The sequence below is a fragment of the Excalfactoria chinensis genome, chromosome 3, assembly GCF_039878825.1.
Source record: "Excalfactoria chinensis isolate bCotChi1 chromosome 3, bCotChi1.hap2, whole genome shotgun sequence".
Taxonomy (NCBI): domain Eukaryota; kingdom Metazoa; phylum Chordata; class Aves; order Galliformes; family Phasianidae; genus Excalfactoria; species Excalfactoria chinensis.
Window position 1 is genome coordinate 101,300,423 of NC_092827.1, and position 22,252 is coordinate 101,322,674.

Consider the following 22,252-nt stretch of genomic DNA (forward strand, 5'->3'; position numbering starts at 1 on the left):
TCCTGGTGCTTTAAATGCAACAAAAAGATGAAACGCAAGGGGAAGAAAATAAGTGTCTGCACACACCGTATTTCTCGTTTTCTTCCATAAAGTGCTAAACACAAGGAAAACAACGTTTTGTTTACCTCTCTGTATACCTTCTTCAACAATACCAGGGAAGGTTAAAAATCATTGTCCTGGGCATTAAAAAGGATGATGAAGTCCATGTGAACTATTTATTTGTAGTGCCTGTATTGCAGGGGTTGTAACTGATCCCTAAAGAATTATACCACAAGTAAAATCTCTCTCCTCCGCTTCGTGAGATCCAAGGACTTTGTGTGTTGACTTCTGGGATTCCAAAATGCACGTTGCTGTGGTATTAAAAAAAAAAAAAAAGGAAATGCTGGCATGCAAATCCTACCCTATTCAACAACTTGAGAATGCTAAGAGCTTTTACAAGGCAAAGAACACGTTAAAAGTTCATTAATTAAACAGCGCTTGTGAACAGATGGAATGGCTATCTGGGCTCTAATTACTGTAAGTTGGTACAGAGGTTTGCAGACCTTAATGAGGTTCAATAAAATGAATGATTACACATCAATCACAATTAGAGAAACCTGTAAGATGAGCTGAATTATCATGGCAACAAGTCATAAAACACGGGAGCACAAAAAGCAGCAGGCTCTGCAAAAGCTAATCAGGAAAATGTTTCTGCTTTAAAAGATGGATCTGAACAATTCCTCCCCACTGCCAACCCCACAGACGTGTCAGCTGCTTTAACTCCAAGGGTTCTACCACCATTCTCCTGGAGAAGTGCTGAGCGAAGTGCAGGGCAGGATAGCACCGAATGGGTTAGCAAAAGGAAAGCAAACCAGGCAACACTCTGAAAAATAACTGGCTAAGGAAACGAAGGGAGCAGGAATCTTCTGTCACACATTACACACACTGCTGAAAATAAAGACACCGGTGTGTCTTTTTATCTTAATGGTGAAATGAGGATGTCGAACGGCAGGTAAACAGCCTGCCTAAAACCAGGGCGATGAGGCAACTATCAGCAGCTACCTGGAACACCAGGGTGAGGTCATTGAAAGCTGCTAGGTAAGGTGCAGCAGCTGTTTCTGTAGTGCCAAACCTTTACAATCACATGGAGTTCTATCTAGCAGTTAAGGACAGAAAACAGAACATATTTAACAGCTAAGGACAGAAAACAGATCGCAGCCCCTTCTGTTTCTTACCCCAGAGCTGTGCTGGGAAGCAGCAATGTCAGAGCCCAGGTCCCAGCTGTGCCAGGTGCTGGGGAGAGGAAGGCTGGGATGGGGACAGACATTCAGAGTGAGGGGAGGAGTTGGCTTGTGATGTGCAAAGCCTCCACGCACCAGCTTTAGTGCTCACTCCCCTAAGGAACAGGCATGGCTCTGTGATAACCTTCTCAGCGCTTCCATCCTTCCATCACATTAATAGCGCTGCTCTGGGAGCACAGCACCCAAACACTCCAGAAGCCAATTTCCAATACCAGGAAGTTCATTAGTCACAGGTATGATACAAATTAAGGTAAAAATTTTCAGCTTGAGAAAAAAGAAAAACACCTGAGTTTATGTGATGTATTTTAATGACTCCACTTTCATGATGCTGCATTTCTGGCATCACAGCTTAATAGCAACGAAAAGCTGAGCAAACTCCAGGCTTGGTTCAGTGATAACGCAAACAATTCTAAGTGAAATCACTGCTATGGAAACAGCACTGCTGAAAGGTGGGCAGGGGAATGCCTACATAGCCAACAAACTGCAAGGTTTTAAACATCATCCACATTGTTAAAGAGTGACAAGGAACGAGATGGATATCCTGAAGTGGTACTGATAAATGCAGCTGTGCAGCAGCTTCTAAAAGACACCTAATTGGTCCAGGCCAACTTAGAGACAGGACTAAAAAACTGAAAATGAACTCAACATTCTTTCTTTTTTAAACAGAAAATGCTGTATGCTTATTAGATGCTTAGCATTAGATTCAAGAATTAACAATTATAAGGCAACTAGAGTTACTTTAAAATACACACGAAAAGATGATACTGAGGAAAGGAAACATGAAGGTGAATACACCAATGAGCCCAGAATAGAAAAGCATCTTTCTCCTATCCCTCTCTGTTGCTGCCTCCAACCTTTCATCCCCAACCTAATTAAAACGTCTTCGGTAACAGGATATTTCACAACTTTTTCAACTGCATGTACAAGGAAGAACTTTCTTTAAGGGATAATACTGGATTACAGTGATGCCCATTACAAGATCATTTGCGAAATAGCCATTTATATCATGGACCTCATTTTCTGAATGTCAGGTTCACAAGAACGGCAGGCTGCAGGGAGGCCTGGGGGAGATCCAGTCTCACCTCCTCACTGTGGTCAGCACTGAATTTGGAAGCCCACTTTTGAGAGAAAGAAAACCATTAAAAAGATTCCAACCAAGTAGAAAGATTCAAAGCTACACTTCATTTTCTTCCTATAAAGAGTTTCTTAACTTTTGAGTTACAGCACGTATAGAAACAAGTTTTCTTTAGAAAAACAGGAGGAATTTGACAAAAAGAATACAAAAATACTTTGGAGACTGTATATCTGCAGTAATGCAAGTTCCTGTGCAGTTGCGTGTGTGTCGGTGAGGATGCCCAGATGCACGTCCAGCTGGTGGCTTGCACCCTGCGACCCATGGAGATGCACTCACACATCTCGAAGACTTCAGACTGCCCCGTGGAATGGAGACTGAGGCTCTAAAGTTGGCAGCAGGGCTTTGGGAATGGTGAGTGGCCATCACGCGCACATAGCAGGCCAGCATGTGGTCCTTGCCCCCCTGTATCTCCCAGTGCCAGGTGGGAGTGCTTTGGCCAGGACTCTCCTTACAAGTAGCATCCCACACAGGAGCAACTTCTCCAAGCACAAGGAGTTAGTCCAGCTGGGATGAGGCCATCTCCATACCTCCTCCTGCATCCCTTTGTTCTTTTGTTGTGACGGAGCAGCGCAGGGCTTCCTGCCCCACCACACATGCCTCTGCCGGGCTTTGTGTCTAGTAACAAAAGTAGAGAAGCCCAAGCTTTTCAGTCTCCTCTAACGAGTCTTCTCATGACCTATATATAATTTCACATCCACACAGAGTACCCGTGTGCCATGCAAGCTGTACGTGCTTTAGTTTGCTCTGAGTTTTGTGGTTTAATTGGATGATCACAGGGTAAAAATTAAGACCTGTCCTCTTAATCTACATTACTCAGGGTAATTCCACATAATTTTATTAAAATGCAGAAACAATCGCCGTACATTCTGCACAAAGGAATTAGTCTGGAGGGCTAAGAATGAGCACGAGTGGGACCAGCAGCTCCCTCTAGTTGGAAAGCAAGTTATTTTCCTTCCCAAACAGACAGTATAAGGGAAACACGGTGAGATATTAAAAGCTATTTGCAATGAACTGGCTGGGTAACTCACACTGCAATACGTGACTGCTGGACATCACTTTGATTCTTTCTGAGTCGAGAATGACTTTTTATTATCCCAGCTGAGTTCTGTCTAATGCTGTACTATGTAAGTACCAAAGGATAAAAAACTCCCTTTGGAACAAAAAGAAGATCTCTGCATGTCAGAGAAGTGTTTTGAGAGCAGCATTCTACAGCATTTCAAAATAACCGTTAGGACCTGCATACGCTTTAAATAAATACAGGGTTTCATTTATTGATCCAGAAGCCACCTCCTTACATTTCCAAGGCTTTGAAACTAAAGAGGAGGCTTTTTAGCCCGAGGGGTTAAAAGTGTGGGTGTGGAAGTGGGCTTTTGTTAGAAAAATTAGCAATGCTATGAGTCATTGTGCATTAGCGGCAGAATAGTTTTGCATCTTGTATGAATCCAGACACCATATGCCATGCGAGGGCCTGCTACTTTATGCGCTGCCGCTGCTGCCGGGCGGCCACGTGGGCATCCCCAGCGGAAAGGCTGTCTGCGCGCGGCGGCGGGCGCAGGAACCCGGTGATCCGGACACGCCGGACATTGTCGCGAGCAGCAGGAACAGCTGGTAAGCTAGCGGAGCTCGCCGAGCGAGCAAAGGCAGCGCCGGCTCCCAGCCAGCATGCTAATGAGCGTGCACAAAGCCGTGCGGCAGCGGCACGCATCCTGCGCAGCCTGGGACCCTCTGCTCTGCTCCTCCGAGGGATCCCGGCCACACCGAAAGGTGAACAAAGATACCCCAAGGAACCCAAAGTGCAGGTGAGCACTTGGGAATGATGTACTAAAAGGTGCAGCGGAAATTACAGCCACGCAAATCCTCATGAACTTAACAAGGGAGGAACAGCCAAATCAGAACCGCTTAGTTTGAAAACACAACTCAAAGCTGTTCATCTGTATGCACAGGGAAAAAGCCATACGTTTAAACAGAAGTGTTTGCCTGAATCTATCCATTTCAGCTGGTGTCACCACAGGAAGAGAATCACAGTCTCACAGAATGACTTGGGTTGAAAAGGACCACAACTTTCATGTAGTTCCAACCCACTGCTATGTGCAGGGTTGCCAACCACCAGCCCAGGCTGCCCAGAGCCACATCCAGCCTGGCCTTGAATGCCTGCAGGGATGGGGCATCCACAGCCTCCTTGGGCAGCCTGTTCCAGTGCGTCACCACCAGCTGCTTGCATTTCACATGTTCTACAGACTCCAGAAAGACCCCCGACTCTCCAGTCCTTAGTGGGGACGTAGCCGTGTACTTTTGTGGCTTTCAACAGCTGTACGAGTACATCATTTAACACATCCAAAGTTCACTATTCTTGTTTCTGACACACTGAATTCACTTTCCTACTTTAAAGCGCATTAACGCTCATGATGTCGCTTAATCGCAGGCTCTTTTTTAGGACCGTTCATCAAATCACTTGGCAGATAAAAAGCTGGGATGGATGGCATGAGTTCTCATAGCAATACGTGTCCTGTGAATAAAGATAGCATTTTCTTGCACTATGTACAGCTCAACTCACTTTTCAATCAACTACTTACACACCACACAACCTTCACTACTGCCTGCCTTCCCTCCTGTGAAATGAAGGAAACGAGCAGATAGCAGTGATGTGGATGCAAGATGACACGTGCGTTACAAGGGAGCACGAGCAGGGATGGGTATGTAAGATGCACACACAAAAATACAGGACCTTAAACCGGTTGTGTCCATATGTCACCTCGGAGCGCGCCAAGTTCAGGCCTGCGGAAGCATTATGCACTCCTTAGATATTCACAAGTGGGCTGCAGTAGATTTCTCTGCGAGTCTATGAAGAGCACTATGAATAAGAGCTGAAGAGCTGCCTCCACAATCCCATGTAATGCCACCTAAAAGCTTTGCCTCGCATGACTTATTACGGGCTGCGGCAGATTAGAGGCATCGATCGCTGCCCAGAGAAGGCTGTGCTGTGAGCAGGGCAGTCAGAGGAGGGAGGCAGTCGGCCATCGATCGGCAGCACACCGAGGGGTCTGAGCGCTTCTGCCAGCCCAGGCCTGGGGACCAGCAGCACGGCAAGCATGTTGCTCTCCAGACAAAGCAGTGCAAGAGAGGCCACAGATCTGCCTGCGAGCCAGAAGCCATCATTTGGGCAGAAAACTGTCAGATGCCGTGTCATATAAATTGTCACAGCTCTCGTGACACATGCTTTAGAATTTCATAGTCATTTCTAACAGCATCTACATAGCCCAAGGGCATGACTTCTTTAGATGGAAGAAGGGGAACAAATTATGAACTCCTCTCTAAAAAGATCAGCAGGCTTTCCATTTCACTTCTACGGTGCAATCAAGCACCACTTTATAACCAGAATATAACTCTGAAGGCAAACTCAGCAAAACACATTTTGCAAAGTGCACAAAACATCTTTTCAGACACCTTGCAATACACGTGCCTAAAAAAATGACAGTCATTTACACAGCTGACTCAGTCACAGCAAACAGTTCTTCTTTAGCCCGACCACTCAGACCGAACGCAGTATGTTAAGTTAATCATAAACTGGTTGAAGCCAACAGAAGCAATTCATTGTGAAGTCAAAGCTGATGATTTTCTCTTAAGCTCGATTCTAGATATTCACATATAGTGGATATGTTCATATCTGGAAACAGTGTAAGGAGTTTAAGTTGTGGGGCTTTTTTGTTTTTATTACATATTTAGATGGTCTTTGATTTGATCCTCAAGAGCTGCTCACTTGGTGCGTGCAAGCAGGCATGCCACACTCACTACAGTGCATAAGCCTTTATGAGTCATTCACACAGCAGATTACCTCTCCAAAGTATGGGCTGTTTTCTCCTGGCCCATAGGGCTGCAAATCTTAGGCAGGGAAATGGTGACATCCAGTGCTCGGATACTATGTAAAGCATATGCATCCTCCTAGTGCTTTTTGTTTGTTGTAGTGCACAGGCCTGGGCAGCGTCTGCTGCACAGATGCACTAAGGCATAGATGTGTTATGTTGCAGCAAAGCACTGAGGACGTCCAAGGTAAACTAAGGAAGAATTTATGTCTCACTTTCAGATTTTCCTCTTTGACTGAACAGCAACAACAACAAAAGCAAATAACTTTGGAAACAGTATCTCAGCCTGCAATTGTGATGTTTTCTCTTTTTTTCCTGCTCGCCAGACTAAGTATATTTGGGGTCAGGCCTTATGGAATTCTATTTCTATTGATGAAAGAAAGCTAAAAGCAGCACAGCTTATATTAGCTGTTCCTGCTAGGATTACATCTCCAAGAACACTTTCCTAGCTACCTGAAACATTGTTTTGATAGAAAACGAGAAGATGAGTCTGCATGTCCCCCCGACCATGAGTTGTTTCTTCTTCCCCCAGAGAGCATCTCAACACCATATCCTAATCAAGATGCTATAGCAGAGTATGAAAAAAAACAGGAATCAAAAGACAGAACGTTATTTATTCAATTAAAAAGAAACACTACTTTAGAGAAGAGTGAAAAGAGGTGCACATTTACATTCAGGCACACAGGTCTGCCTCACAGACCTCACCCACTGTGACAGCAATCCACCAATGTCTCTGTATCGCTCAGACACACTTATCCCTGGGTCCCAAAACCTTTCTGGAACAGGAAGTAACCACCAAAGTGGTTGTTAGTTTAGTTTCTAAGCTTAAATAAATCTCCAAATGTGGAAATGTAACCTTAAACAGCAACTATACATCAGGCTCATAATAAAGTATTAAGTACAAACACTGCTTTTTTTTCCCAGCACTTATTTCTACAGATAAGACCGGCTCTCTATGATGTACTCCACTACGGACTGTGCAACTCAGGACAACTGGCAGTCCAGAATGGACAAAACTTCAGAAATCCTGTTCCGACATACAACTAATTTTATATTAAATAGAAAAAAAAAAAGCACAGAGATGAAATTGCTCAGGGGGTCACGCTCAACAGACCAATCACTTGGCTGCAACCAGCCGTTACCTCCTCCAGCTACATTTGCCTGAGCAGTCTGCCTTCCATCCCAGGCATGCATTCTCACTTACTGCATTGCAAGTGCCAAAATCTCAGTGTTCTGCCTCAGTACTTGTTGCTTCTCTCCTGTCCCTGGATGCTGTAATGTTGCTGCAATTAACATGATCTGGTCCTGCAGATCGCCCCCTAGCTTCCATCAGAAACTAGAGGCATCCATTTGGTGCATCCAAGGCTTTACTGACATCATTTGCTCTGCTCAGATGACAGTAACATAGACAAATATACACATTACCATCCTCTAATTTTAGTATTACTTTTTGGTGTTCCCACCTTCCTGTTTGTGATTTCCATAAAATACACAAACATATTCATAATAACAACTGTTGCCTGAAAAAGCAGCCTGGTGAAGCTGCTGAAACACATTACCTTGCACTCAACAGTTACTTAAGGATAGTGAGAGCACCAATTAGTACGGCCTGTGGCTGCTCAGCCTCAATGCTTCAGTGCACTAAGAATGAATGCACTCCTGAAAAAAATGATTATTTTGAACATATACTAATGTACAATCATCCATTAACATGTAAACATTACAGCAGTGGCAGAGAAAATTAAGCTTTAAGCATTCAAGACAACTCGGCTATGTGCAACTACGCTGCTTGCAGCCTGCCTGCAATGCCATCACACGTCATTTGACACACACAAAGAACTTGTAGCCAGAACAGCCTTAAACAAAAGTTTAAGTATAGTTAATTATTTTTTAATGAATATTTCTCTCACCCTAATGAATTCCCTAAGACAGAAACACTCACCTAAACCCAGCCCCCCTAACTCCCCCCTAAACACAAACCAGACTAAACAACCTTGTGTGTTCTGCCATAGTTACCGTTCTCATTTTCAAAGGTATTTCCAACAGAAAAATGTATTTGGGTACAACACTGGAATTTGTGTCATCGTGACCAAGGGATTACAGTGAAAAGCAGTTCTGTGGTCCTGGTCCCCATGGAAACTGGATTCAGATGCTGTCCTTTGCTCGCTGCAGCGCCCAGCTCAGAGCCTTTGTGCCCGATGAGATTTCTTCCCCAACCTTCCAGCAACAGACCTCACCACTTCCTCCTGACTCTTTCCTAATTGAGATGCAAATTAATCTCTGTGGCTGATTACATTTCCCTCAAAGCCTCTGACAAGGGCAGCTGGAACCAGAGTTTGTGGACTTCCCTGCAAGTGACTTCAGCTGTCACTACTGACAGGATGCTGCCAGACCCAGCAGCACGCGACCCCACAAAAAGTTATGTCTCAAGTGCTGCCATACATCACCCTTCCCTTTGCCAGAATTACTGCTTCTTATTTCTCCCTTCGGTATTATTTTCTTGGAGTTATTTCACCTTTGAGATATTTTCCTTCCCAGTATGACAAAGTGACTGAACACTACTCCACTGCCATCCTGGTGGGATCTTCCCACTATGATATCTTTGTCCTGTTTCAGAAATCCGTCAGTTCTCTTTCATCCGTCAAATAGAGATGTAGCAGTCGATCCACTACAGATGTCATTGCTACAAAAGCAGATACAAAAAAGAATCTGGGGACAGATATGGTTTCAGATAGATCTCAAACATATGCTGAGAAATGGTATGTGCTGTCATGTTTGTGCTGCTCACGTTTCACTGCAGACAATGAAAGGCCCAGAAGGGGACCCTGCAGGAAAGTGGGAGCACAGCAGACCGGTGACAAAACACTAAAAGCCAAAAGCTGAGTGGGATGCAGAAAGCAGAGGTTGGTGGTGGGATTACTGGAAGAAGCCATTAGTCTCTCTTCATTCTAATGAGTACAGTTTATTATGATAATTTTACCACTATTATCTCACTATTAGGAATTACCTAAACAAGCAGACGGATTAAGCTGAATTCTGCATTAGCTAGAATTCTCTCCTTAAACAGAAGTGGAAAACCTGGCAAGTTTTGTTTTTTGAGTCATCTGTTAGGTGCTGCCATGACTTTGCAACTGATGTACTGTGTTCAAATGCTTATGCAACAACCACCAACTGGCTTTGTTTCATACATGAAATGGGTAAATAATGATGTTAATCCGAACGAGTTTATTTAACTACAGTGCTACTTTTAATTTCCTGCAGCACGTATGGGATAAAACCCAGCATGTTTTTAAACAAAGAATATTTGGAAAATATTGTGTTTTAAAAATACGCATCTCAAAAATAATTAATATTGTTTCCAAGGTCAAAGCACTTCCAAACTCTTTCTCAAATTCATACTAGTAGAACAATTCTCAAATAAAACCTTCCCCAAAGAATCCTAAGTGAAGTGAGCGCTGTTACTGACATAACTAATATGCTTAACAAAACGAGCTATGAAACATTTCTAGCATAGCATTGGCATTATGAGAAAATCCCAACTACAGTGAAACCAGTTAGTCTGCATATCATGTAAGAATACCCCAGTTAGTTTGTGTATCATATAAGAATAAAAGTTTATCTTGCAACCTGTAGGAGAGATACCACTTAGCTATCTTCCAGCTGCTGTAAGAAAATGCATTCTGAAAAGCCCCAATTACAGAAAGCGTTCGATTGAAAATAGAATTAGGGAACCAAAATAACCGTCTCAGAAGCCAAATCCCATCTGTCTTACTAATGTAACAGGTCCTAGTAAAGTTAACTGGACTACTGTCTTATACCAGATACGAACACAACTGACATCTGTATATTAGCTTAATGTATACCGTAGATAACTTTTATTACCATGAAAGAAAAAGGAATATTATCACTACTTACTGTTCAAAGCATCAGTGTAAGTCCAAATCTACTTCTTTGCCTGCTGCTAAGAACATCCTTGTGATCTTCTCTTTTTTAAGCACTGAATGGCAGCAGGGTGTGAATTACTCTTAAAACTGAGCTTGACACACAGAAAGCTCTGACCTTTTCCAGTAAGTATTTTCACCAATGCTTACCTCATAGCAGCAGAGTATTCAGAAGAACCCTACCAAGGGGAACTTTGCATCATCAACAGGAAAGGATACAAGCTCTGGTAGAGAGGGATAAGCGATTTGACGGCTCTGCTGGCATTGATGCATGTGGCACATATAAGGCTTGGCAGCAGCTTTGCAGTCACGATGGCTCCATCAAAGAGAGGACCAAAAAACGGCACCTGTAGACCCCAAAATAAAAACAGCACATGTGAAATTAAGCCAAGGGAAGCTCAAGGAAGCACAGGAGCAAGTTCCAAAATGACAAACAGAAACAATAAACAGTATGCCTGATTCCCATGGGATTTTCACAGCAAGGCACCTGCTGCTTGATGAAGGTGAGAGGGAGGCAAGAAGAGGAAGACTTCCCCCTGAACAGCTCGAGGCACCGCAGTTGTTGAGCTACATTACAAGCGATAGTTTGCGCACAGTCTCCTTTGTAAATCACAGACAGAAAGAGGCTCTGAGTCAGCCGTAGTAGGTCGGGTGCCACATTTGCTAGCACATGTTGCATCTTACATTATATAAATACAGATTATTGACGTTTGGAAAAATAAGTATCAGAGCCACAATAAAAGTCTACTAAACTATTTTGGCAGGAAGCGGTAAGAGCGCATTGTTTTACATACTGACATTTGTGGTATGATACTCATCTCCTATTTTTTAAGTTTTTAATCTTTTGTAATTATGCTTGATGTGTATTCGTACATTTCACAGCGTATTCAACATGAACTTATTATATACATCAGCAAAATTTGCCTATGAATTGGAAGTTATTGCTCCATTTGGAGCACATAACTCAGAGAGGTTTTCTGCCTTGCATCTCAGCAGGACATTGATTCACTGGCTGAATCCTCCACTGGCAGGAGCTTCTGCTTCAGGCATTATTTTATAAGCTCCTTCCATAGACTTTTCTAAAGGAAAAAAGTTGACCTGATCCAAGATCAGGAAATGCAAGGAGATGGCATCTCTTTGAGGCAGTGCCCCATAGGCACAGTAAGCAGAGTTGATGGGTCCGTCTCATGGACAGTATCAAGATGTGAGAGCTGTGTTACTGCAGGGTTACCTCCAAAGGAGCCTTGTCATTTGGTGGCATATGGCTCTTCAGACAATGGCAACAGTAGGTGAAAGAGAAAAGAGGCCCAAACACTTTAGAAAAGTGAAAAACGTCTGCAATTAGGTAGGTATAACGTGCTTTGCCATGTTGAGAACAGAGAAAAACAGTGATTAACTGCATAGGAAATTTCATTATTGACAAGTAGTCAAACTCACTTCCCTATCACAAACTCAAAATGAAAAAAAAAAATCTAAGCAGAAGCCAGCAGCAATTACCAATATTTAAGCTATGGATTTTTTCCATCTGTACAGAGGCTTATCACATAAATAAATACCCTCCATTATTCTTCTGCAACTGCTCGTGGGTGACTGTGACAGTCATTCAATAAATGGACAAAGAGAATAATATAAATCCCCTGCATCGAGGGAATTCCTCTAATTAGAAGTGGCAATGAATTACAGAAGAAATTTGGATTTAATGTAACATCTGCAAATGACAGCTGTCTTCTCACAGTTATTTTGTCATTCCTTTACTTAAAATATTGCCTCCCCCCACCTCCAAAAACCAAAAAGATTAATGAAAAACCTCTGCATGGCATTTAGCTTTATTTTATCATGCTACCATTCCTAACTGGCCAGATGGAAAGAAAGGTGACAGGAAGAAAATCCTTGCCATGGAAGTGATAATGTTCCACAGCACTAAGTTTCTCCAGCTAATGCAGTAACATTTCTAAGTGAAGCTTTTAAACAGATATACTCTGTCTTTCAAGTATCAATAAAAGGAGATAAAACATAAATCTGCATTTTTACATGAGTAGGAACAAGCAAGTGAAATACATATTAGTTCTAAAACTATATGCACACATGAATGCTGGATATTCTAAGTCAGATTAGCATGTACATACGCTACAATACAGAGAAACTGATTCTCATTCTTTTTGACTGTAAACAATTTGGGTTTACAGGACTTAGTTTCAGCTCTTCAGAAACACCTGGAGCCCTAGGGAGCGTGGCTAATTCTCTTAACACAGGATTACTGAATTTATACACTGAAAATACATACAAAGTGTATTCAGTTTGTACATCATGTATATGTGTGTGTGTAAATACTTACCTATGCTCATATTTCTAAAAGTCTTTCACTAAGCAACTTCTCCAGCTTTCCCCCCAAAAAATTATCTCCCATGTATCAGAGCTCTTGAAACAAAAAGTTCAGCAGTTAAGTTCAATAGACACGCTCCAACAAACTGCACTTTTCCCCACTGCAACCCCCCTGCTAAACCTTGCAGGTTGCTCTGCCCGCTTGTGGGGCACAAGGGTAGAGAAGCCCTGCTTGGCCCAGTTGGCCCCCAGCCACAGCACTGCCACCATTAAGGAAGAAGAAGAGCAACAAAAACGGGAGTGAAGTACAACTGTGATTTCCACTGCTTGGCTAACTGCATCTGATTATATAAAAATAACTTTTGGAAACTGAGGAAACACTTTTTCTTCTAAGAAGCAAACCAGTTTACTCGAAGAACTGAGTCCCAAGCACATGCTCTGTCAAGAATTCATCATGAAGCAAAGTTGGTGCATGCTTTCTGATGGGAAAAGAGAGCAACAGTGCAAATGACGGAAGCGACTTTTCATTGAGTGTGAATGATTTCATGCTGTCAAAGCAAGATGAGTTGTAACCAGAACCAGAACCAAGAGCAGGGTCATTGAAGTCAATGGGATGCTACAGATCATCAGCCTACATACACAAAGCCCACCGTAACAAGGGAAAGGGGACAGCTGAACTCAATGCATAGGAGCACACATGCCCCACTCGGTACTTTTCTGCAGGTCAGCATTTAACCAGATATTTAAGAAAAGAACTGATTCAAATGGTTACAGAAAAATACATATATTAGGCATAGGAAGGAATTAAATCTAAAAAAGAAGTCAAGGGGAAAATCCTCTCACTTGTAGGCTACCACAGATGTCAAAGCAAGTCATCCACAGACCAGAAATTAATATTCATCACACTGCAAACACCTGCTTCATTATTTTCCAGGATAAAGAAAATATATATTTTTGTTGCAAACAGTAAAAGTAGGCAAGGTTAAATAAACCTTTTGAGCACAAAGACTTCAGTTCTATAGCAAGCAGCACTAGTTAAAAGACTGGGGAATGGGTAAATTATTGTACCAAATGGCTGAGAATTAATCTCTGATGACTAGCTGCAATCTAACAAGGCATCTGTGTCCCAGGGAACCCGCAGTATGTCCCTGGCGGTATGTGCAGTGTGTAGAGTCTGCCTGGCATTCTTTGTCCTCTTTTGCAGGCAGCTTTTCGTCTCATTGTTCAGAATATCCTCATGCATCTGTGACGCGTGGAATGCATTCACACTAACAGACTTACTATTGTCTTCCCTCAGAAGCTTTGTCGAGCAAAGACTGCATCACGGTTCCTGATAATTATATTGCTTAATTAATCAAGACAAAAAAAATTTGCAAATCATTGCCCCGTTGCCAAGCAGGGAGATAAAAAATGAAAACAATACAAGCTGAAGCAATATAACAAAAGTAACAGCTATCTGATCAGAAATTCTTATATAATGAAGCTATTAATGCTAAATCGGTTAATGTTAACATTGCTCCAGGTGTCTCTACTTAGATGCAAACAAAAAGGCTAACATTATGTATATAAAAGGCCAAATGTTGCCATGGATTCTGTAACCTGATAGAGAGGACAGCCTTTTCATTTGATTAGGGAATGCAATTTAAATACCAGGGACTGAAGCCAAACAACAGACATTTCTCTCTGCAAGCCTCTTTCATTCACCCTGGGGTCAGTAGCTGGTGAACAAAAGGTCAGCCACACTTGCCCTGGAAATGTCTGGATTAATTTTATTACATTGTAATGGTTTGCACTTTAAATGTAGGGATAACACTAAATTTCCAGTTAGCTATTATTCTTTCTGCCCGTTGGGTATCTTTGACTAATACACAAGATGACACAGCCTTTCTCAGGTTGATTCTGTGAATTTTCAAGCGTGTTCATAGAGCTAAACTCCACATTCCTTATGGAAGACTCAGTTAAAAATTTAGAGAAGTAAACTGCAGAACTCAACACCAAGTGCAAAGAAAAGTAACCCAATATTCCAATGTATAAAAGATTTTCACGTTTGAAATGTCTACAGGCAAGCCTCTAGTTGCTAATGTATAATAGCCCTATCTAAAAACAACACTGTGAATCTAACACCTGATGGATGCAGTCTTCCACAGCTGGTTATTTTCTTGGGCAAACAGTGTCTCTTGCATAAGGAAAATGGTATTTATCACAGTGATTACTTTCATAAATTATATACTACATACACCAGCAGCTATTAGATCAAGGGGAGGTGGGGGTTATGTATATATAGATATGGACTTGCAGACACTTGATGTTTTCCAAAGAAACAAAATCCACTACTTAAAAAAAGAAAAACATCTTGAAGTGTGGTTGCCTAACAATGAATTAAATGGCTCACAAACTCAAACACTTTGTTTGATGTAAGAATATTCACTGCCCGCTCTACCCCACTGAGTCAGATTATGGGCCTTGACACTATGCGAGGTTATGCACAGAGCTGTTATGTACAGGAGTACATACATTTTATGAGGTGAATCAATACCAAATGTGGAGTTTAAATCTCTATTGTTTTGCTATTACTGGCTCACTTTGGAAATTCATCATGATTTAAACCCCTAAGCACAATAAATCCCGTGGTTTCAGAATTCTGAAGTGGTTCTTTAAGCACTGAGCATAATATAATTACTTTCATATTTTAATTGCTATTTGCATTTCTAGCTTGGAAAGAAAAAACAAACAAACTCCAAAACACTGAGCTTTAACTATCAGTCAATTGTGCAGAAGATATGACAGATTCAATAAGGCGTTCAAAACGTACCTCTGGTTTCTTCATTATCTCTATGAAAAACATGTGATTCTTCATCGGATAAATAACAATTAAAACATCTCCAAAATCTGTTGGTATTATGCCCCTGCGGTAGTTCCTGTTGTGTTCAGACCAGACGATGTGAACCTCATCATTTCCCAAGTGACGAAGCTGCAACAGCAAATTGGCTCTTTATTAATCAGAGTGATAACAACAGTTTATGAGGGGTCATGGCTTACAAATTGAATTACAGTGTTCAATACTAGGAATATTTCATTACAGAAAAAAAAGTTAAAATGTTGTTTTTCTCCATTTGCTCGTGAAAAGATCAGCTAAATAATTTGCTTCATTGTTTTCTGATGGCTTAATTAAGTAATTATCAAGCTAGCCATTAAGTGATATGTAAATCTACATTATATACAATAATTTAAGATGGGAATCTGAGCTGCTAGAATAAACGTTAAATGCAAGACATCAACTGTCAGTTAAAATAACGTGTCTGTGACAGAAATGCCTTGACTCTGGATGTCGAGAAACTTCCCAGCATGAAGAAGGAGAGCTTTTGTTTGAAACTGTGAGCACAATGTTTTGGACCACTGAAACTACACAAGAATGTGAAATATAATGGGGAACTTACTTTATTCGGAGCAGAGCTGCAAAAAATGGGGATAAATTTTGAGTAGGACATACCCCAAATCCATCTAAAGAACTGTGTGCTTGCTTTGTAATGGGAGGAAGTGGAGTTGACCTAACAGATGGTAAGGAGTATTTGGCAGTAACGTACAAGCTATGCACAATAGTTCCAACTGTAAGCTTTAAAGTTAAAATTTAATCCACGTGCAGAATGTCAGTCTAATTCATAAGGAAAATTAAAGTCCCACTTAAACCTTTGAAGAGCACTACCTCAGTTTGGTGCCAGGCCTCTGAACAACGTGTACAACAGACCTACCAAAAAGTCAAAGCATAACTGTGCTTTCTGCATGGTCTCTGTGCAAAAATAATAACAAAAGTTGCCTTCGGTAAATCATCTGCACAAGCCTTGTATCAGCTGATATTGTACCAAAGCACTTCCTCTCTTCAGAACCAGGTCAAGCCTTTTAAAGCAAAGAATTTCAGTCCCACAAGGTTTAGTGGCAAACGTACCCCACTTGTAAGAGAAACACGCACACCCACGAACCATAACAGGAATTGAAGCCACAAGGGTTGCTTACAGCTTAGTACTCTAGAGGAGAAGCACAAAGCTACGCTCAAAGGATGACTCAGATCCTCAGTTTGCTTTAAGTGAAATAGAAGAAAGACAGTTGTATTTTATTTAAAATTATACATAAATGACATTTTTAACTGTTTGAAGAAAACGCAAACAGTCTGAGCCTATAAGAAATGTGGATACATTAAGAATAGTAATACTAGAGCTTCTTGCACATATAAAATCAGCACGAACCAACTGCTGTCACGGCCATCTTGAACACATTGCCTAGTTGTAAAGGAAAATTCAAACAGAAGACAGATCCGTTTTACTCCAAGAAGAAGACCTGGAAGATAAGGGTTGGTATTGCCTCGCCTCCTAGTGTGCTTTGGGAATGATATAAGGCACACACAGCTACAAAAACAGGAATCAAAACACATCCAAACGCCACTTTTTAATTCACCATGAATTATTTTGCTTTAAAACTTGATCATGCTCAGGAAAGCAAGGCTTGGTAAACAAGAAGTTAGCTCAGTCTCTGCTTGCTTGGGACAGGAAGAGATGGTAATAAAATGATGGTTTTGCTGCAATCCCCAGTAAATGCAGAAAAGCGCATTACCGTCTTTGTTTTTAAATCGCACCTCTTCAACCACTATAGAAACATAAAACTGGCACCCATCAGAAATATTTGCTCTCACAAGATCATTCCATTGATAAAAACCATCGCGACAGTCCTGTCAGCAGCAGCACAGCAGCTGCTATGCTCAGGGGTGGCTCGCTCCAAGCGCAGGCTGTATGCTTGCCTTGACGTCCTCGACGCAAAGCTGCTCCAAAGGGCAAAGGGACACAGACTGGAGCAGGGGCACACGCAGGTGGGGAAAAAAGAACCCCCTCTATTAAACGACCCACAGCAGTCAAGAAAGAAGGAATCTGTCTCAAAAACCCAACGCAATCCCCAGTGAGGAGAAGCAACCCGATTGTTTCAGTGCGCACCCAGCCCGCCACGCGTGGCTGCGAGGGCCAGCACCGGTCGCGGCACACACCTCGGCCTGACCCCCTCTCCCCACTAATTGCATTACCCAGCCAGCTGGCTCCAGAGAGGAGTCGTCTGTTTGCCCGAAGAATTCCTGCTTGTGGGGAGGCAGGGCTGCTCCTTTCGCTAAGAAACAGTCGGGCCTGACATCCCCATTGTTTGGCTGACAGTGCGCCCATCCTAAAATCTAAGTTTTATTTGTAAATTAACCAAGAAACTTCCTGCCAGAACAGTGCTGCCTGGAGACTGATAATGTGTGCCTTTCATTCCCTTTCACTCTTACTGTATCACTGCCAATTTGTTTTTCTGCTGCTCGCCAGCCCTAGGCTATAAAAGCCTTGTAAGACATAAGTGCAATTATAGTCCTGGAGTCAAATGAATTGGACAAATCCAATAGCACAGCTCTGTCCCCACTTTGCAAACCCCTACAGCAGTTAGATTAGCTGCTAAAAATCTAATCTAGCTCCAGCTAACAAATTTCTGCAGCGAAGGAGCAAGAGTTCAGTATGGGGTTGCAAGCAGATTTCTGAATTGAAAAAGTTCTGCTATGACAATGGGGGAAGATGGAATAAATCACTTGAAAATTTTGCAGCCCATCTTTAAACTGTTAGGTGCAATTTAGTTAGAACAAGATGGGGGACTGCAGGATGCTGCTACTCTGATTGATTTTCATTCTTACCACGAGAAATCCAGATATTAAAAAAGAAAAAAAATTAGAAACAGTGATGCTGAACCCCAGGAGCAGCAAGAGATAGCAGCTGAATTTTTGTTATTCTGTAACTCTATGAGAAATTACTTCTTTCAGGGCTGCCTTATTTGGAGTGACTTGGGGGTGGTGTTTATTCTTTGTTGGGTTTTCTGTTTTCTGTTCAGTTCTCTGAATGAACAATTGATGTATACCTTCATATAAAGGTATACAAAGTACAAATTACTAATGCACAGAAATGAGGGATCGAGTTCATCCTCAGTGGAAGTGCACTTATACTCATGATTTTATACCAGAAATGAATGAATTTACCCTCATTTTCAGTAAAAATAAAGGACCAGAATAACATATTAAGTAAAATTACTGCATCTGTTCAATTCCATAGCCCACGGAACTTGGGGTCTGCTGTACTACTTCCTTGGCCAGCAGGTGGTTAAGATCTTGTATTCACCTTCAGAACTCAAGAGCCAAGCAAACTGACTGGTATTGAATTCTTTCTGTCTGTCTGTAGGCAAAAAAAGCAAAGAAACCACAGAAATGACAAAGGTTTAGAAGACAAGAGGGAGTTTAGGTTCCAAACTGCATCCATGCAACCCTTACTGATGGATGCACAAGGAAGGCAAGAAAAAGATTACAATGTCAGGATTCACAAGTGAAATTTCATAAAGCAACATTAGAGTTTACCTTTAAGGTGGTATGAGCTCTTAACCTGCAGCATGTTGAACGCTGTCCTTAGAAATGGTCTGGATACATAATCATGCTTAAAGCACTAGTTTTGAATGTGAATTATTTGATCTATCAGCATTGCCAATGAATAAGAGAACTATCAATCCCACTAAAATTTTACAGCACCTCTGAAATGTGTATTGCTGCCCACTCTTAGCTGCATTTCAGTGAAGTTTGTTACGAACTCGGAACTAATTTGAACAGAAATGTATTCCAGTTTACCAAACAGCTATAGCAAATTAAATAAAGCTGCTCTGTTGAAAAGCACAGAATCACGGAAGATCTAAAGAAGACTCTGAGGTCATGCAGTGCAAACCACTGCTTACAGCAGGGCCAGCTCCCAAGTTCTATTGGGTTGCCCAAAGCTTTGTCCCGCCTCACAGGAATTCGCAGTTGGATCCCAGCAGGATTTCTATTCCTACAGCACATTTAAGGTCTCATTGAGCTTTAGAGCAACTACTTCAAGGTGTGTTTTGTGGATAATGTGTACTGGAGCTGGCCTTGTTTCCTCACAGTTCAAGACCTGAAGACAGGAAAATACTAAATGCTTTCACTTCTTGTTTCTTGTGAAGAAGAAACTCTCTTACAGTAAATATAGGGAAGACAACTAAATAGAATAACCAGTCTATCTCCATGGCTCCATGGTTAGTTACTAATATGAGTGGAAATTAGATGAATTAGTAAAACAGACTATTTGCCATTCATTTATCCCCTTGGGCTCTGTCAAAATGTGCTTTTTCCTTATCCAGGTGAGAGATTACTCAACAGCTAGACTAGATATTTCACTGATAGGCATCCATCACACCCAAAAGATATGACTTAGAAGGGAACATTAGTCTAAATGACCACAATTAGTCCAGGAAAAGAAAGACTAGGAAAGAGACGGAAGCAGATCTCAAACATGAGCAAGGCTGCTGCAAAACAAGCTGTTCTCTAGAACCGTGTGGGATAGGGTAAGAATAAAGGGGATTAAACTGAAGCAAAGCAGATAATACAAAATATAGTTTCGTGGTACAAAAAGAGAGGCCTTGAAGTATGTTGCTGAAGGAAATTATAAAGCATTCAGAATGGGAGTTTTTAACCAGTAGCTGGATAAATACCAGCCAGGAAAAGGCAGTGAAATACGGACAGTCCTACCATGGGTCAATGATAGAGACTATAATGTCTCTCAATGCATGCCACAGACCTGCCTCTTAGAGCACTCTGATGACTGTGTAAATGTACTAGTATGTAGGTAAGATGCATACATGAAGACAACATGTAATATTCTTGACTACTTTTTTTTAATGAGGTATGTGAAGAAAAGAAAAGCTCCATCTTTACTGGGCAAGTTTTCAAGAGTGGTAACTGGAAATTCCAGTCCTTTATTTCAAGAAAAAGATTATTTCAAAACTAGCCGAAGCAGAAATAAAAACCATCAGATGTTATCTATAGCTCATTTGCAGAGCACACCAGTATCACAGCGGTATACTGGATGGCTGTAGAGCATTAATACGCATTAACAGCCTGTGTAGGACAAGTTGCCAATCCTAATTAAAATAGCAAAGATTTGGTATGCACCTAAAATCTTCTTTGACTAAGCAGCAGTTGGCAAGCACCACAATCTCAAATCAGTGGTTAGAAAAGAAAAACCATTAAGTACTGATACCAATGAAATTTTGGGCTGGGTTCTAGCCATCTCTGAAGCAGAGTCTGCTTGTCACAATTGTGAATAACTGGATAATGGTTCTAAATTTCAGCTGGCTGCTTTTACTACTATGCTTGTCACTTCTCTTTCACTTCTTTTCTTTTCTGGTACACACCACACGATTCATCTGTAAAGTTTTATTATGCTGCATTTGGTTGTTTTGTTCTACCACACTACAGCAGTTTTGGCAGGCAGACAACACACAAATGAAATTATTGCTAATATTATTACTAATGGTGGTATTTAAGGCTACCATGGAAATGTTAATTGTGTTGCAGAATCCAGAATTTAGAAGCCATTTAATTCAGATAATCTAGCTGCAGAGCACCACGTGGCACAGAAAAGATAGCCTGCTAGGACGAGTCAGCACAATCTGCTCTGAGTGTAAACGCTCACTTAAGCACATGGAAACTATACTGAATGTTCTGAAATACATACACAGCAACTGACTTACCTTTTTGGTCAGTGAATCATCTGAATCTGACGGCATTCTTGTAGACACATGAAAAATGATTTCTACGGTAGAGGTAGCATAATAGGGTGCTGTTTGTCCAGTGCTGCCGTTGCGCTGCAGACCGCCCATAAACCCACCGTGTGTTGAGAGATCAACCTAAATGATTGACAGCCACAATCAGAAAAATCTGTCTTTTTTTTTCTTTAAGGACTGATGAATAACCCAACTTATTTACAAATCAACAGCTGGTGTGATGGTAACCATCCCAAAGGAAGATAAGCCTTTCTGTACAGGTTTGTCATCTCAGCTTTAGATCTGTTGGTTTCACATCCTTGTATCTGACATGTACTAAAAATAAACAACTCTTAACTATGTACCAAGTGATTATCTTTAAGACTATTCTACCCTCCTATCAGCAATGGAACAGCAGTGCTCTAAGGGCTACCATGTTGCTTTGCAAGCCCACCCAAAGCACATGCAGCGAGAGCTAATTAAAAAGTGCACAGAAAATATAACCACTAAGGAAATCTGTACAAGAAACTGAAATTTCATACTAAAAGAAACACTGTGACAAAGGCTCTCAGGACTTTTGCCAGGGGACAATCTGTCCACTACTGCAACCTGATGAGAAGCTCAAGGAAAACTCTCTGAAGCATTCTAGTTCACATTATTGAGCTAACAATGGCTAAAAAAATCTGACCAAAGGCGAAGGAAAAGCAAGGAGGGATATAAAATAAGTAAAGGTTTTGAGAATTAAAGAGATGGGAAATTAAGTAAAATGGAAAACATTTAAAATGTTATAGCTCTGGGTCTTACTGGACTGAGTCTTTAAATTCACCTTCCAAGCAATATCTGCTATAGCGGGGAGAATGGAAAGATGTTTACTTCCAGCTTCACACAACCATGTCACGTATTAACCTAAAAAGCATCCTCTTTGTATTCAGTAATACAGCATTCTCCCATTCCCCTGTTTCAGCAAGCTAACAGAAGTCTTAAATAACCTGCAATATATCGCAGCTTGTAGAAATGATGCGAACATCCAGAACATTTGGGTTTACAGAATTCTGCCAAATAAAATGACTTTCGAGGTACTGCTAAGTATTACTGCGTATTAAAAATCAC

At 41.5% G+C, this 22,252-nt stretch overlaps 1 protein-coding gene across 1 annotated transcript in view; it reads right to left on the reverse strand.

The window, feature by feature from the left end:
- The window catches only part of RALGAPA2 (Ral GTPase activating protein catalytic subunit alpha 2), a 109,307-nt gene that overhangs the window by 23,286 nt on the left and 63,769 nt on the right, over positions 1-22,252 (reverse strand). Inside the window, exons 36-38 of the mRNA XM_072331360.1 lie at positions 21,131-21,286; positions 15,351-15,509; positions 10,436-10,563 (exon numbers count right to left, since the gene is read on the reverse strand). Coding sequence (XP_072187461.1) covers positions 10,436-10,563; positions 15,351-15,509; positions 21,131-21,286 — 443 coding nt within the window. The remainder of the gene's footprint in view (positions 1-10,435; positions 10,564-15,350; positions 15,510-21,130; positions 21,287-22,252) is intronic.